Consider the following 13,074-nt stretch of genomic DNA (forward strand, 5'->3'; position numbering starts at 1 on the left):
TGACTTGAAGGCTTATTTCTTTCAAGCGTGTGTGCTCAACTGTTGCTGCAGCTGTCCCTGCCTTGTGCCATGACTGAGGTGGAAGCTGTCTCACAAGCCCTTCTATAGGTGACTGTAACTGGAGGTTTCTCTCCCACCCACCAGTTCCTCAGTAACCATTCAGAGGCTTATATTAATTATAGAATAATAATATGTTTGGCCAATGGCTCAGGCTTATTACTAGCTAGCTCTTACATTTAAATTAACCCTTATTTCTTGTCTATGCTTTGCCACATGGTTCGTGGCTTGTTACCTCATTTTCTACAAGTCTTGCTTTCTTAGCAGCTGGCTGGTGTTTCCTCAACTCCACCCTTCTTCACCTGTATCTCTGCTTCAATTTCCCGCCTGGCTCCATCTTACCTTTCTGTAGGCCAAAGTAGCTTTATTTATTAACCAGTGAGAGCAACACATATTCACAGCATACAGAAAGACCATCCCACAGCAGGTGGCTTCTTTTTCCTCCTTCCTGAGCCAGGGTCTCATGGAGCCCAGGTTGGATTTGAATTTGCTAGGGATGACCTTGAACTCCTTACTCCCCTGTTCCACCTCCTGAACATCAGTGTGCTGTGCCCTGTTCACATTGCCCAGCATTGCACCCCACCTGAGAAGGCCTCTGCACTCTGGTGGGGGAGTGTGGGGTGTCTTGGTGTCTTGATCTGCTTTATCCACTGCAGGTGCCAAGCAACTTTACAGGAAGCAGTCAGGTCTCGGATCTGTGCTGTGCACTCTCTTCTCTTGGGTTTGGGCTCCCTGTCCTCTAGCAGGTCTCATTTTGTTGTCTGTGCTCCTAGGGCAGTGCTAGCCTGGCAAGATGTTCCGAACAGGCATGTCCCTACACCCCATCTCCTGTCAGCCAGTGTGCCGACTTCTCATAGGCTTCAGCTGCCAAGGCCCAACCCTGGGCCACATCTACCACAGGCCCCCTGGAAGCTTGTGGCTTTGGCCTGCCTCACCTGAAGTAGCACAGAATCTGTTACAGATGGGGAAGCTGAGACCCAGAGCAGAGGACTTTTGACCCAGCCATGGCATGAATTCTCCGCATGAGGCTATACCTGGGTCCCTTTCTTGCAGCCCATGACATGTCCCACATGGTCACTGTGCTGGGTGGCAGGCAGGGCAACAAGGCCATTATATGCTTGGTGACCTGTTGCCATTATGTTACTGTGACCTCAGCAGCCTCTGCCCTCCATACTTGGGCCTTCAGCCTCCTGGCAGGGGAGTGGTCACTGCTGGTCATCCTGTCAGCGTGTATTGAGATGCTGAGATGCACCCTGCTGGCTCTGGGAGAGGTCTCAGGCACAGGCACACGAGGCTCCTGCCCCACCTTAGCTCCAGCTAGCGTTTGATGAGAGCACAGGTCAGGGTGGGGGCGTCATACATGTTTGCCTATATCCTTTGAAGCTGACTGATCTTGTTTGGTGGAAAGTTCTGGAAGGGCTGTCATTTGGATATGGGTTCACACGCCTGTGAAGGGATCACTCACGTGGAGACTACCTTTCTCCTTCTGTGTTATTAGCGGTGTGGAGGTCACTGCCGAGCTATAGTTGTCCATTGGCACATGATGGTGTGTAGACTGTTGCCTGCAACATGCTATTCCAGGAAGGCTGGGGTGGCAGGTGAGAGTGCAGGGCCCATGTCCCTGGTCCCCTTGGCCTCTTGGGATGACCAACTGGAGCCCGGGGATCTACCCCAGGTGACTGCATTCAGGGTGCAGGTGGGTACAGGTATCCTGGGAGGACTCTGCTGACCACACACTTGCTGTCCACAGGATGTGGCCCAGTGGAACATTGGTAACCTGAAGACCATCTTGGATATGGTGGAACGTGAGTGCGGCACCATCATCGAGGGCGTGAATACACCCTACCTGTACTTTGGCATGTGGAAAACCACTTTTGCCTGGCACACAGAGGACATGGACCTCTACAGTATCAACTACCTGCACTTCGGCGAGCCCAAGTCCTGGTGAGTGCCAGGGTGTGAGGCATGGGAAGATGTGGCTACTCTGACAGGTTACTGTGGTGCACCTCCTGCTCATCCTTCGGTCTTGGGGGAGATGTGCTGGCCCAAGACCGTGGCCTTGGTGGTTAACAGGTACCCACTGCAGTTCTGTCATCCTGGGCAGCAAACAGGCCAATAGGTATGTCACCTGCTGCCATATCACAGGGGTTGATTCCTGCTGGACCTGGAGGCTGTGTGAGGTGCCAGCTTGCCAACAGTGCCCTCTTCTCTCTTTCTCTCTTTCAATCTCTCTCTCTCTCTTTCCATCTCCCTTTGGCTGCCAGGCAGAGCCCTATCCCAGGCCAGGCTCCCATCTCCCCTTGGGCTCAGCTTCCTTGTTGCACAGTGTGGACGGGAAGAATGCCCTCCCCCACGCCTGGTGATGCTGAGTAGGGAGGGCAATGCTGAGGGTGGAGGATGTCTGTGGTCCCCACTGAAGGCAGGTCCCAGTAGCTGGCTGTCCTGCTGCCATTTCTGTCACTGTGGAAAGCCACTTGGGGGATTGGGCTCATGTCGACTCCTGTTGCAGCCCACAGTCAGTCACTCAGGAAAGTAGAGCCACGCCCACGTGGAGCAGAGCTGCATGCTCGGTCATTTCTCCTACTCTCACAATCCAGGGATGCTGCCATTTTGTTCAGCTTCATTTTCCCACACCTATGAAACGCTCAGATCTCTCGGACACATGACCCAGACATTCCTGTTAAGACTCTCCCTGGTGGTTGTAGCATCTGTGATGTTGACAACTAGCCGTCACCCTGGGCCTCTGCTTGTGTGTGGAGGTGCCTTCCCCACCCACAGCTGAGAATTCAGGATGCAGCGAGCCCCGTTGCTCCCACCAGGTGCTTTGTCTCTGGGGCCATTGCGTGGCTCTTAGGTGGCTCAGGTCTCCCTAGGTGAGGCTGCGACCTCCTGAACACTCGGGCTCTGGTGCCTCTTAGCCTCGTGATTACACAGTAGGTCCTTCTGCCTCCCAATGTCCAGCACCCCCTGATGTCCCAGGTGTGATAGGAATACATTGCCCCTAACAGGCCTTCCCTATGTTGCTCGGTTGTGGACAGGGCTGTGTGCTGAGCCTGTGGAGGGCCACATCAAGAGTACCCTCTTTTTGGGGTGTCTCTGCACTCAAACCCTAGGCACATAGTCCTCCCTGCTCCAGTGGAGTTCATGCTTGGCTCTGGGCAGCTCTCCTTCCCTGGAGGGCACAGCCTTGTTGGTATGTATGCCCCCCATGTGGACCAGCCATTGGCCTACAGCTTCCTGGCTGATGGCCAAGCTGGGTTGAACTTTGCTGTTTAGGAAAGTGAATCCCAGCCATGTGGTGGTGGCACATACCTTAGTCCCAGCACTCGGGAGGCAGAGGCAGTCAGATATCTGAGTTCAAGGCCAGGTGGAACGTGAACCCCAAATATTCTGACATTCTCATACCTTGTGGGTCCCAGCACTGTTCCCTCACAGTGTCAGGACTGAGAAATCCCTGAAGTATGTGTCTGCTACTTCTTGCTTCCCTGCAGCCGTAAGGAGTCCTGCACTCTGCTGTCCCAGTGTCAGGGACTCTGTGTTCCCTGGCCTGGGGCGTGACCCTTCTCCTCCTTCAGAATTGGTTGTAAGGAGTATCCCAGTCTCTGCCTCTGACCATGCTGCCACCCTCCCAGGACTCTGCGGTGACACTGGTGATCTGGGAGGTGACTTTCCAGAGCTGGGAGAATGTCAGGGGTGTGTGGGCAGCACTCTGCCAGCCAAGGCTTTCAGCTGCTTTTCCTGTTGCAACAAAAATCCTCTGACAAAGGCAGCTAGCGAGAAGGGTTTGCCTTGGCTCCACTATCTTGCAGGGAAGGTGCTGAGGCAGCTGGCACATGACAGGAAGGGGACCAGATGGATGCTAGTACAGCTCCTTCTCCTTATATTTGATCCAGGATCCCAGCCCAGGGAATGGTGCCACCCACAGTAGGATGAGTCTTGCCTCCTGAAGGCCCGTCTCATGCTCTGGATCCTGTCCTGTCAGTTAACACTGCCGGGTACACTGGTCCTGTGGGCTCCTGCTGGGGTGTCTGAGTTATGCGCACCAACATTTCTATGAGTTCAGAAGCCTGGTGTGACAGCGTCGGGCTGAATGGCATCTCATGAGCAGCCTAGCTGTACCCTCAACCCCCAGGGTGACTCCTGGCCTTTGGTGACACCATCCTCTGTGTACACCTGTCCAGCTAGGCGAACTCTCCCATGGTGCCCTGCTGCCACCTGTGTGGAGCCAGCTGTGGCAGCTGCCACCTGGGCCACTAGGATCCCCTGAGAAGTGCTGTGGCAGTAACAAGGGCCAGTGGCCTGCTCTTCGTGGCTGCATTGTCCAGCAGTGCTCATGACACCGCAGATACAAATAGTCCATGGCTGCTTCTGCTGCAAATCTCCATGTGTGCACAGCAGTGGCCTGTATGCTCATGTGAGGTGGGTTTGTTTTGGTCTGAGTGTGTAACTGGGATATGCTAGGACAGAGGGCCTGAGCCCGAGTCCCTCTTCTTGTGGCCACTAGGTGGCATTCCCGCCTTTTTGACAAGCGGCTGTTCCCTGGCTTCCCTGCCTCTGCTGTTGTGCTCGGGGATGGGGAGACAGCCCCACTTTCTCCCTTGGAAAATAAGAGTGAAGAATAATAGCTGCAGGTCAGCCAGGGCTGCATGGTGAAGCTACAGTTCAACTGAACACAGAGAGAGAGAGAAAAACCAGGCCAGCCCCTGGCGTTAGAGTGTGAGAATGAGACCTGGCCAGCACCCACTGCTTAGCTTCAGAGAGACCCAAGAGCTGCCAGGAGCCACCAGAGTGGCCCGTGAAGTGGGAACCAGCCCCAGAGAGGCAGGCTGGTAGGCCAGCTCTGGGCCTGTATGAGAGTAGAATGTCCCTAATATTGAGAAGCACCTCTGCAAGGACAGAGAATCGTGCTGTCTGAGGGTGGTGCTGGTCTGTGCATGGCCACATGGCCCTGCAGCTTGTGAGGCTTGGGGCTCCCTGAAAGATGACAGCTGCTCACGGATGACTGTCGGTGGCAGGAATCCATGCAGTGTACCTCGGGCGACTTGGCTGGCCCACCTGTCCCAACAGTCACCCATGATGCAGTGGGTGCAGGTCCAGCCACCCCAGCTCCCTGTGTCCTGCTATGGCTGGGGGTGGACACCAAGGCTAGTAGTGAACACAATGGCCACTTGTTTGGGGACAGAGAGCTCCGGCAAAGCCTCAGCCTTGGTCTTGGTGCGGGAGGCCCTGTCACCCCTTCCATGGCAGGGAGGGGCCTTAGTTAGTTCTCTGTCCAGCAATAGACACCATGACCCAAAGCAGCTTGGAAGAGCTGACTCAGCTTATACATTCCGGCGGCGCTCCATCATGGCGGGAAGTCAGGGCAGGAGCTGATGCAGAGGCCATGGAGGGTACTGCTTACTGGCTTGCTCAGGCTGCTTCTTTTCTTTTCTTTTCTTTTCTTTCTTTTTGTTTTCTTTTTTCTTTTTTGGTTTTTGAGACAAGGTTTCTCTGTGTAGCTTTGGAGCCTGACCTGGAACTCACTCTGTAGACCAGCCTGGCCTCAAATTCATAGAGACCCACCTGGCTCTGCCTCCAGAATGCTGGGATTAAAGCTGTGCACCACCACCACCTGGCTCAGCCTGCTTTCTTATAAAACCCAGGAGTAGCAGCCGAGGGTCACTGCCCCCCCCATGAGCTGGGCCCTCCCATTTTGATCATAATCAGAACACTACTCTATAGGCCCGTCTGGTGGGAGCATTTTCTCTGAGGTTAGCTCTTCCTGGGTACTCTAGATCTGTTGCATTGGCAATTGACCATGGACGGATGGTACCCATGTGTCCTTGGGGACACACAGACCATGTATGAGTTTGATTTGGGTTCTCTCCACCATGCTATGGGCCCCAGAAAGTAGGATTTCACATATGCCTCTGTCCCCAGCTCCAGCAGGGGGTCAGTGTCACTTGAGTCCTTGTTACATCACTGGAGTTAATACATGTGGGTACTGCTCCCTGGATATGGCTTAAAACTGGGGAGTCCCCACTGCTCAGTCCTTCTGTCTCCCCCAGTTGTGTGACCAGAAAGACTTTTCCCGAGGAGGTGCAGCACTCAGGGCCACTCACCAGGTAGTGAGCCCACAGCAGACGGAGTACAGACACCACCCAAGTCCCACTTGGTGGACCGTGAGCTTTACTGGGGTCACTGACAGGCCTGTGGGTGAGGAGAGACAACTGCACCCCCAAGGCCACCCCAGCGTGGGTGACAGCTCACAGAGCTGGACATCTGGAGCACACTGCACAGCCTGCAGGCCACAACAGGCTGGAGAGCATCCTTTGCAGATGCCTCAGCTGCTCTGAGCCTCCTCCAGGCAGCTCAGCTTCCTGAGAAGATGACTTGCAGCTTTTATTGCTCACTCTGGTGAGGAGGGGCCTGGTGAAACTGGTGGGTTTCAGTCCTGAAGCTGTTTTGAGTTGCTTACCTTCCTGTTTAAAGAGCTTCCCTGTAGGGTGGAGTGCTTTGATCTCAGGAAACTATTGCATCCCGTCTTCCCATCAGAGCCCCTGCCGTGGGCGCCATGATGGCTTGAGGTTCCTGAGGGTATTTGCAGGCCCAGCATTTCCTGAAGCTTTTTTGGGTCTGATGCTACTTTGGCTGATATGATCAGGGTCAAAGGATTTTGAAGGTGGGGGTGTGTGCTGTCCTGGGCAGCCAGGATAGAGAACACTAGGCTCTGCTCGGTCACCCAGAAACTGTTGGGACAGGTGGAGGTGGCACTTGCAGGAGGGGTGGGTTCTCATGCTTTCCACAGAAAGCTGTTTCTGTCCTGGGGTGTCTGTGGAGTAGGCACACAGGTACGGCTGTCGTGTGGCCTCCAAGGACATTGCCTTGCATGGGAAGTGAGGAGCCTGTACTTACAGGGCCCCTGATGGTGTCTCCCCCTCCTCCCTGCCTAACATATGGCCACTGGGTAGTCAGACCCTGGGCCCTAGTCTAGGAAGGGTGTATCACCACCTAAGGACCCAAGTGACAGTTGGACCTGCAAGGGACCCATCCTGGCTTGAATCTGTGCCAGCCTGTGAGGTACTAGCTTCTGAGTGCCTTGCCACCCCAGTCCTCAGGAACCACAGATGGTCATGCACCTCACCCTAGGCATAACCCTCTGCAGGGGTCTTCTGGGCTACCAGGTTCTTCTAATAGTCCAGCCATTAGGAGGCAACTCAGCTTGCAACGGTTGTTTCTCATCTGGCTTGCATCCCGTGGCCTCCCCCTCATCCTGTACCCGCTGTGTGGTGCCTGCGAGGTGGACGCTCTCACTTGTCTACCACACTTGTAGCACTTGGGAGAGCTGGCTGCCCCACCATGTCTCTCTGACTAACTCACTGGGGAATGTAAGGTTGCTGCTTCCACCTGAAGCTGGTGGCTGTGATGGTGTTAGGAACATAGCCACTGGCCCCTGCTCTGCCACTCTGTCCTCTCCAGAGCCCCTAGCAGTGGTGCCTGTCCTTGGCTGTCCTCAGAGTTTTATGAGAGTCATAGCTGTCTGTAGAAGGCACCTCCTCTGAAGGTGACAACTGTCGCAGGTGGAAGCTCAGCAGCAGGCTCTGTGGCTGTGTTGCTGGTGCACCAAGTATGGCTGTGGCAGCAAGGGATCTTTGCACCCAGTCCACATTTTGTGGTGATCTTAGTCAGTCTGTCCCAAGGATGCTGCTAGTTCCATGTCTCCTGATCTGTCCTGTCTCAGACACTGTGGGTACGTGAGGCAAAATGTCAGTCCACATGTGACTTTTTGCTGTCCACCCTACCCTAGGGGGGTGTGCTGCCAGAAGCCGGGAGACCCTGAATGGCAAGGTAACCAAGAGCCAACCAGGGTTGCTCTCCAGCTGGCATCGAGGCTCTGCTCTACAGAGCTTGGCATGCCGGCCAGCTCAGAGGGACAGGACAGCTGTGTTATCCCTGGCCTGGTGCCCCTGTGGCCTCCTTCTTGGGCCCTTGGCTTCACTCTGGCCAGAGCCGCTCTGTTGTCCTCGTCTACTGCTCTGGCCTTCTACTTGTAGACGATGCTGTACATCTCAGTTACCTTGGGAACCAGGTAACATGCCTGAGCTCAAATTGGGGCATTGGGGCCCTTGGTACAGCAAGATGAGCCCTGTGTCATTAGCCACCATGGTGCTCTGATAATGTGGGCAATTCAGAGAATCTGGTGCACACTGCAGGGTATGGCTCTGAGTCACAGCCTGTGCCCATTAGCTCGATGAGCCATCCCACTCTGTCCTTTCCACAGCCATGCCTTGCCAGCCTTACAGCTGTGTCCCTGGGATCGGAGGATCAGAGCAGCCATGTGTGTGTTGGGGCTCTCTCAGAGCCTATTGACTCTATCCCCAGCCTTTCTGTTTCGGAAGCACTGAGCAGAAAGCGTCTGTATTTTTTGTCCAAAACAGGGCCGTTAACTTGCAGCAGTTTATGGAGCCTTCCCCCAGTAGATCTGGGGGGCTGGAGCTGAGCTGGGCTCTCGGGCCAACTAGTGAGCTGGGGAGATGGCCTGCAGCTTTGTCTCTTTGGTTGTATATGGCCTACTTTTTTGGTTGGGGATTCCTCTTCCTTCCTCCTTCTTCCCTCTCTCTGCCCCTGCTCTTCCTCTCTCTCTCTGACCCCCTCCTCCCTACCCCTGCTCTTTCTCCGTCTCTCTGACCCCCTCCTTCCTGCCCCTGTTCTTCCTTCCTCTCTCTGACCCCTCCTCCCTACCCCTGCTCTTCTTCCTCCCTCTGACCCCTCCTCCCTACCCCTGTTCTTCCTCCCTCTCTCTGACCCCCTCCTCCCTGCCATGCTCTTCCTCCTCCTCTGATGGTGCAGGTGGGTCTGTTGATGGTGAGCCAGCAGTGCAGGTTCCCATGAGTTACCCCTGCCATCCATGGAGCCTGTCTGCTATGAGTCCTGACTGTGAGGACTATTCTTCAGTGTCCTGCACAGTCCCCTAGCTCCTGCACTCCACCTAGAGTGGTGAAATGTCCTCAGCTCCTCTGAGCCAGCCTATTGTCTGACTTCTCTTATGCTGGAGGCCTTGGTGATGTGGAGCATCGTGTGTTCTGTGGTCACCTCCATCCTAGACCAGCCCTGATAATATTGTCCTTGACCGTGTGGCTCAGGTCATCTGCCAGTGTCTTTTCCCTGGAGGCCATCTTTAACACTCCCCCCCCCCCCACTGCACTCTGAGGTGAAGTGGACTCTGTAAAATGAAGTCAAGAGAGGAAGGAGCAGAGTGGCCCTGTGCCAGGTTGGCAGCTGCACCCAGCGCTGTGCCAATCGCGTTCCTCTCCTTGTCAGGGTGCTGGGGTTCTTTCCTTCTTCCTGGAGAGGAATCACAGATGGAGCAGTCACCTGGGGCTGCATTGCTCAGAAGTGAGCATTTGGGCCCTTCAGGCTTTCCAGGCTGCTTACACAGGCCCTGCCCTCAGGCTACAGGGGAGCACCCTTGCTCTCTGCAGCCTGAGGAGGCCAGGCTCAACCCAGAAGTTGGTCAGGTTTTTTTTTAGTGACTTAATTTATCTTTATTTTATGTGCATTAGCGTTTTGCCCCCATGAATGCCAGTGTGAGGGCGTCAGATCCCCTGTAACTGGAGTGAGCTGCCATGTGGGTGCTGGGAATTAAGCCTGGGTCCTTTGAAAGAACAGCCAGTACTCTTAACTGCTCGGCCATTATCTCCAGCCCCAAGTTACTTAATATTTTGCAGGCTCCAGATGTGCAATGGAGTCCCTCCTTCCCGTCTTGTGGGACAGAGGATGGATTATTTGGGACCTGAATGTGTGCCTGTGCCCTTATGAGCAGGTGTGCTCTCCGTGTACACCCGGCAGCAGCCCTTGTCCTTCCCTTGCCCCTCTGTACTCACTGCTGTCCTGGCTTCTAGGACTCGAGCTGCCCGTGCTCTGTGCGCCTGTCCCTGGGCTGCATGGCCTGGCAAGAGCCCGTGTCAAACTTTGTACAAACAGGCCAGTCTTGTCTCCACTGAGAGTGAGAGCCGGCTCTGCCAGGGGGAGCAGTGCTTGGCACATTTTCCTGCTGGGAGCTCACCTTTTCAGGCTGTATGGTCTGCTGGTGAGCATGGGACCCTGCCACCATCTCATCTGCTGCTTTCCCCACCAGTGGGCTTGCTCCTGTCCAATACGGGCCACTGCTTCATCCTGCCCCCCCACTTGGGCCCTGCAGAGTTGTCTGGAGTGAATATCAACACACTCACTGGGGGCTGGAGAGATGGCTCAGTGGTTAAGAGCATTGCCTGCTCTTCCAAAGGTCCTGAGTTCAATTCCTGGCAACCACATGGTGGCTCACAACCATCTGTAATGAGGTCTGGTGCCCTCTTCTGGCCTGCAGACACACATCCAGACAGAATATTGTATACATAATTAGTAATTAAATAAATAAAACAAAAAAACAACACACTCACTGGCGAGGCAGTTGGACCATTCTAGATCTGACAGGCACCGACTCTGGGTCTGTTAGGCCCTAGGCCCCAAGGTATAGGCGGGAAACTGGGAATCTTTCTGAAGAGGAGGTTGGGTTAGGAATGAGGAGCCCCTACAGTGCAGAGTGCCTTCTGGGAACATTCCTTAGTATGTGTGGTGGTGGTGGTGGTGGTGGGGAGCTCTGGAACCCACAAATGTTCCCAGTGTGGTCATGTCCTGTACACCAGTGGCTGGTAGTACTAATATTGTATCCCCAGCTCCTCTAGCTGGGTCTAGTAGCAGCATATGACCCTGTATCATTTCAACATCTTTAGAGTTGGTGCCATGGCGTGGCACATTGCTCAGGTGCAGGAGACCATGGGGTCTCTGTGATAGGAATGTCCCTAGTCTATCTGGAACTGGCTAGGTGTGTCCTTAGTCATTGGGACACTTGGACATCAGGACTGTCCTGTTCCCAGGGTGGCTCTGAAGTAGGAGCCTGCAGCGGAAAGAGCCACCCCCTTCCCCAGTGCCCGGTTTCCACAGCGACTGCTGCCTGAGTCAGAGCACCTGCCTGGTTTCTGCCCAGAAGTCAGGCACTGATACAGCGCATCCTCTTCCACCCTGCTCAGTGGCTTCCTGCACTGGACTTGAGAGTGGGGACCTGGAGGAGATTAACCCTGTATGAGCTACGCCTTTCCCAGAAACCTGGAGCCGCATGGAGCAGGTGGAGTGTCACAAGGCCCCTCCAGCAGGCATTGCATCTGGGTGTGCAGAGGGGGCCATAGGAGAGAGTGCTTTTGATGTCCCCACCTTGCGTCTGCAGTGGGCTCACCCCCAGAGAGACCTGAGTAGCCACAGGCCTGGGTCCCATGCTAACTACTGTACCAGCCACAGCGTATGGCCCACTGGTCCCAGGAGTGTCCATCCATGCCCTTTCCCTCCTCTGTAGCACCCCACTGGTTCCCAGAGAGCCCGCCCTTAACCCTTTCCTTTCAGTATCTAGGTAAGTGACTGGCCTGGGAGACCACTGCTGCAGTTTTGTGCATGGACTGTGGAGTCCAGGCTCATTGCTCTATGTGGGCTCCTGGTTGTTTAAGCCATTGTCCAGGGCGATGACACAGAGAAATTGGAAGCTTCTGCATGTCCACAGCCACAAGTCCAAATACCCATGCATGCAACACTCGGCCCCTACACTATCAGGATGACCTGCCTCTCGGACTGTCTCCTGTAAACATGTCTTAGATTTTTTGGCAGTGCAGGGTAGGTGCCATCCAACACAAGGCCACTGGTGACTGTCTCTGTTGATTTGTCATGAACTAAAAATCCTCAGGGTGGGGTGGAGTCCCACACCTCTACTGAGCATGTAGTATCTGCCTTAACTGAGATGGGTGGACACTAACGGGGCCAGTGCCCACACCTCCTCCCCAGGCCCCCCAGGGAGATGTGACAGCCACAGATATTCACCCACCCCTACCCCCAGCCACCAAGATGCCTTTTCTCCGCACCACCAGCTTCCCTGTGGGTGGTTGGTCCCATCCCCAGGTCTCCGTGTTCTCCAAGCCAGCTCTCTTGATCCCCTGTGTGTTTTAATAAAAATGTCATTACTAGAAGCCATTGACACTGCTGGTGTGTGACACCAGATTCTACCGCCTATTGTCCCAGAAAATGATCCATTAGAGATAAAGCCAGCAGCTCAATAGTCTCCACCCTGGGAGCATCCTTCCCAGTTCTGGCTGCTGCTATCTTTGCGGCAGTCTCTGTGTCTGTCCCACCCACGCAGGCATTAAGAGATGGGATTTCCCGGTGGAAATCAGCAGGCCTCACTGTGTGCCAGTTAGGCCAGGCAAACGCCTGGCTAGAAGTTCCTTTTAGCTCTGGTGAACTGAATCCCTTTTTGCAGCAGTGGTCAAATTGGGGTACACAGAATTCTGTTCCCTCATGCAACCCCCACTTGCCTTTTCCATGTGTGTCATATTCTTTGTGGCCTCTCCATAGAGTGGGCAGTGGGTGCCCAAGATCAAGGGCACCTTGAACCCCTGTCCAGGTTTTACTCTGACCTGTAGGGTCCCTCCTCTTGTGACTCAGCTGCAGTGACTTCTTTGCTCACACCAAGATGTCCCCTTGCTTACTCTCCAAGGTGTCCCCGGCTGTGGCTAGGGTGGGGGGTCACCCGTTCTTGCCTTTGCCAGTAGTGTGAACACAGGTAGAGGTGTCTCCCACTCTTGTCTGAGTTCCTGTTGCTAGAGGACAGGTGGCTTTGAACTCCACGTGGCATTGGTTTACTTCTCGGCCCTGTGCTCTCAGTCCCTTCTGCTGTCAGTAGTCTGTGTGCTGAGACTGGCTCAGTCCTGCAGGGACCAGCTAGCTCTCGCGTCCCCTGAGCAGGCCCGCCTCATTCCTGCGGTATTGCAGAGCTGGTGAGCTTGTCTGGGATGGAGCACTCACCTAGCTCCCGTGGTTGTGGATCACTTCTTCAGTCTTGTCTTGTTTCTGCTACATCAGGAGCACTTGGGAACACAGTCCTGCCTGTCCTGGCTGTTCTCTCTCTCTCTCTCTCTCTCTCTCTCTCTCTCTCTCTCTCTCTCTCTCTCTCTCTCT

General features: G+C 54.7%; 1 protein-coding gene across 3 annotated transcripts in view; it reads left to right on the top strand.

Annotated features, from left to right (window-relative positions):
• Window positions 1-13,074, top strand: part of Kdm4b (lysine demethylase 4B) — an 80,203-nt gene that overhangs the window by 28,898 nt on the left and 38,231 nt on the right. For all 3 annotated transcript variants that reach the window (XM_050125164.1, XM_050125165.1, XM_050125166.1), the window contains exon 6: window positions 1,808-2,001. In XM_050125164.1, coding sequence (XP_049981121.1) covers window positions 1,808-2,001 — 194 coding nt within the window. The remainder of the gene's footprint in view (window positions 1-1,807; window positions 2,002-13,074) is intronic.

This window comes from Alexandromys fortis, unplaced genomic scaffold (genome assembly GCF_014885135.2).
Source record: "Alexandromys fortis isolate MF-2015 unplaced genomic scaffold, M_Fortis_MF-2015_v1.1 scaffold_243, whole genome shotgun sequence".
Classification (NCBI taxonomy): Eukaryota; Metazoa; Chordata; class Mammalia; order Rodentia; family Cricetidae; genus Alexandromys; species Alexandromys fortis.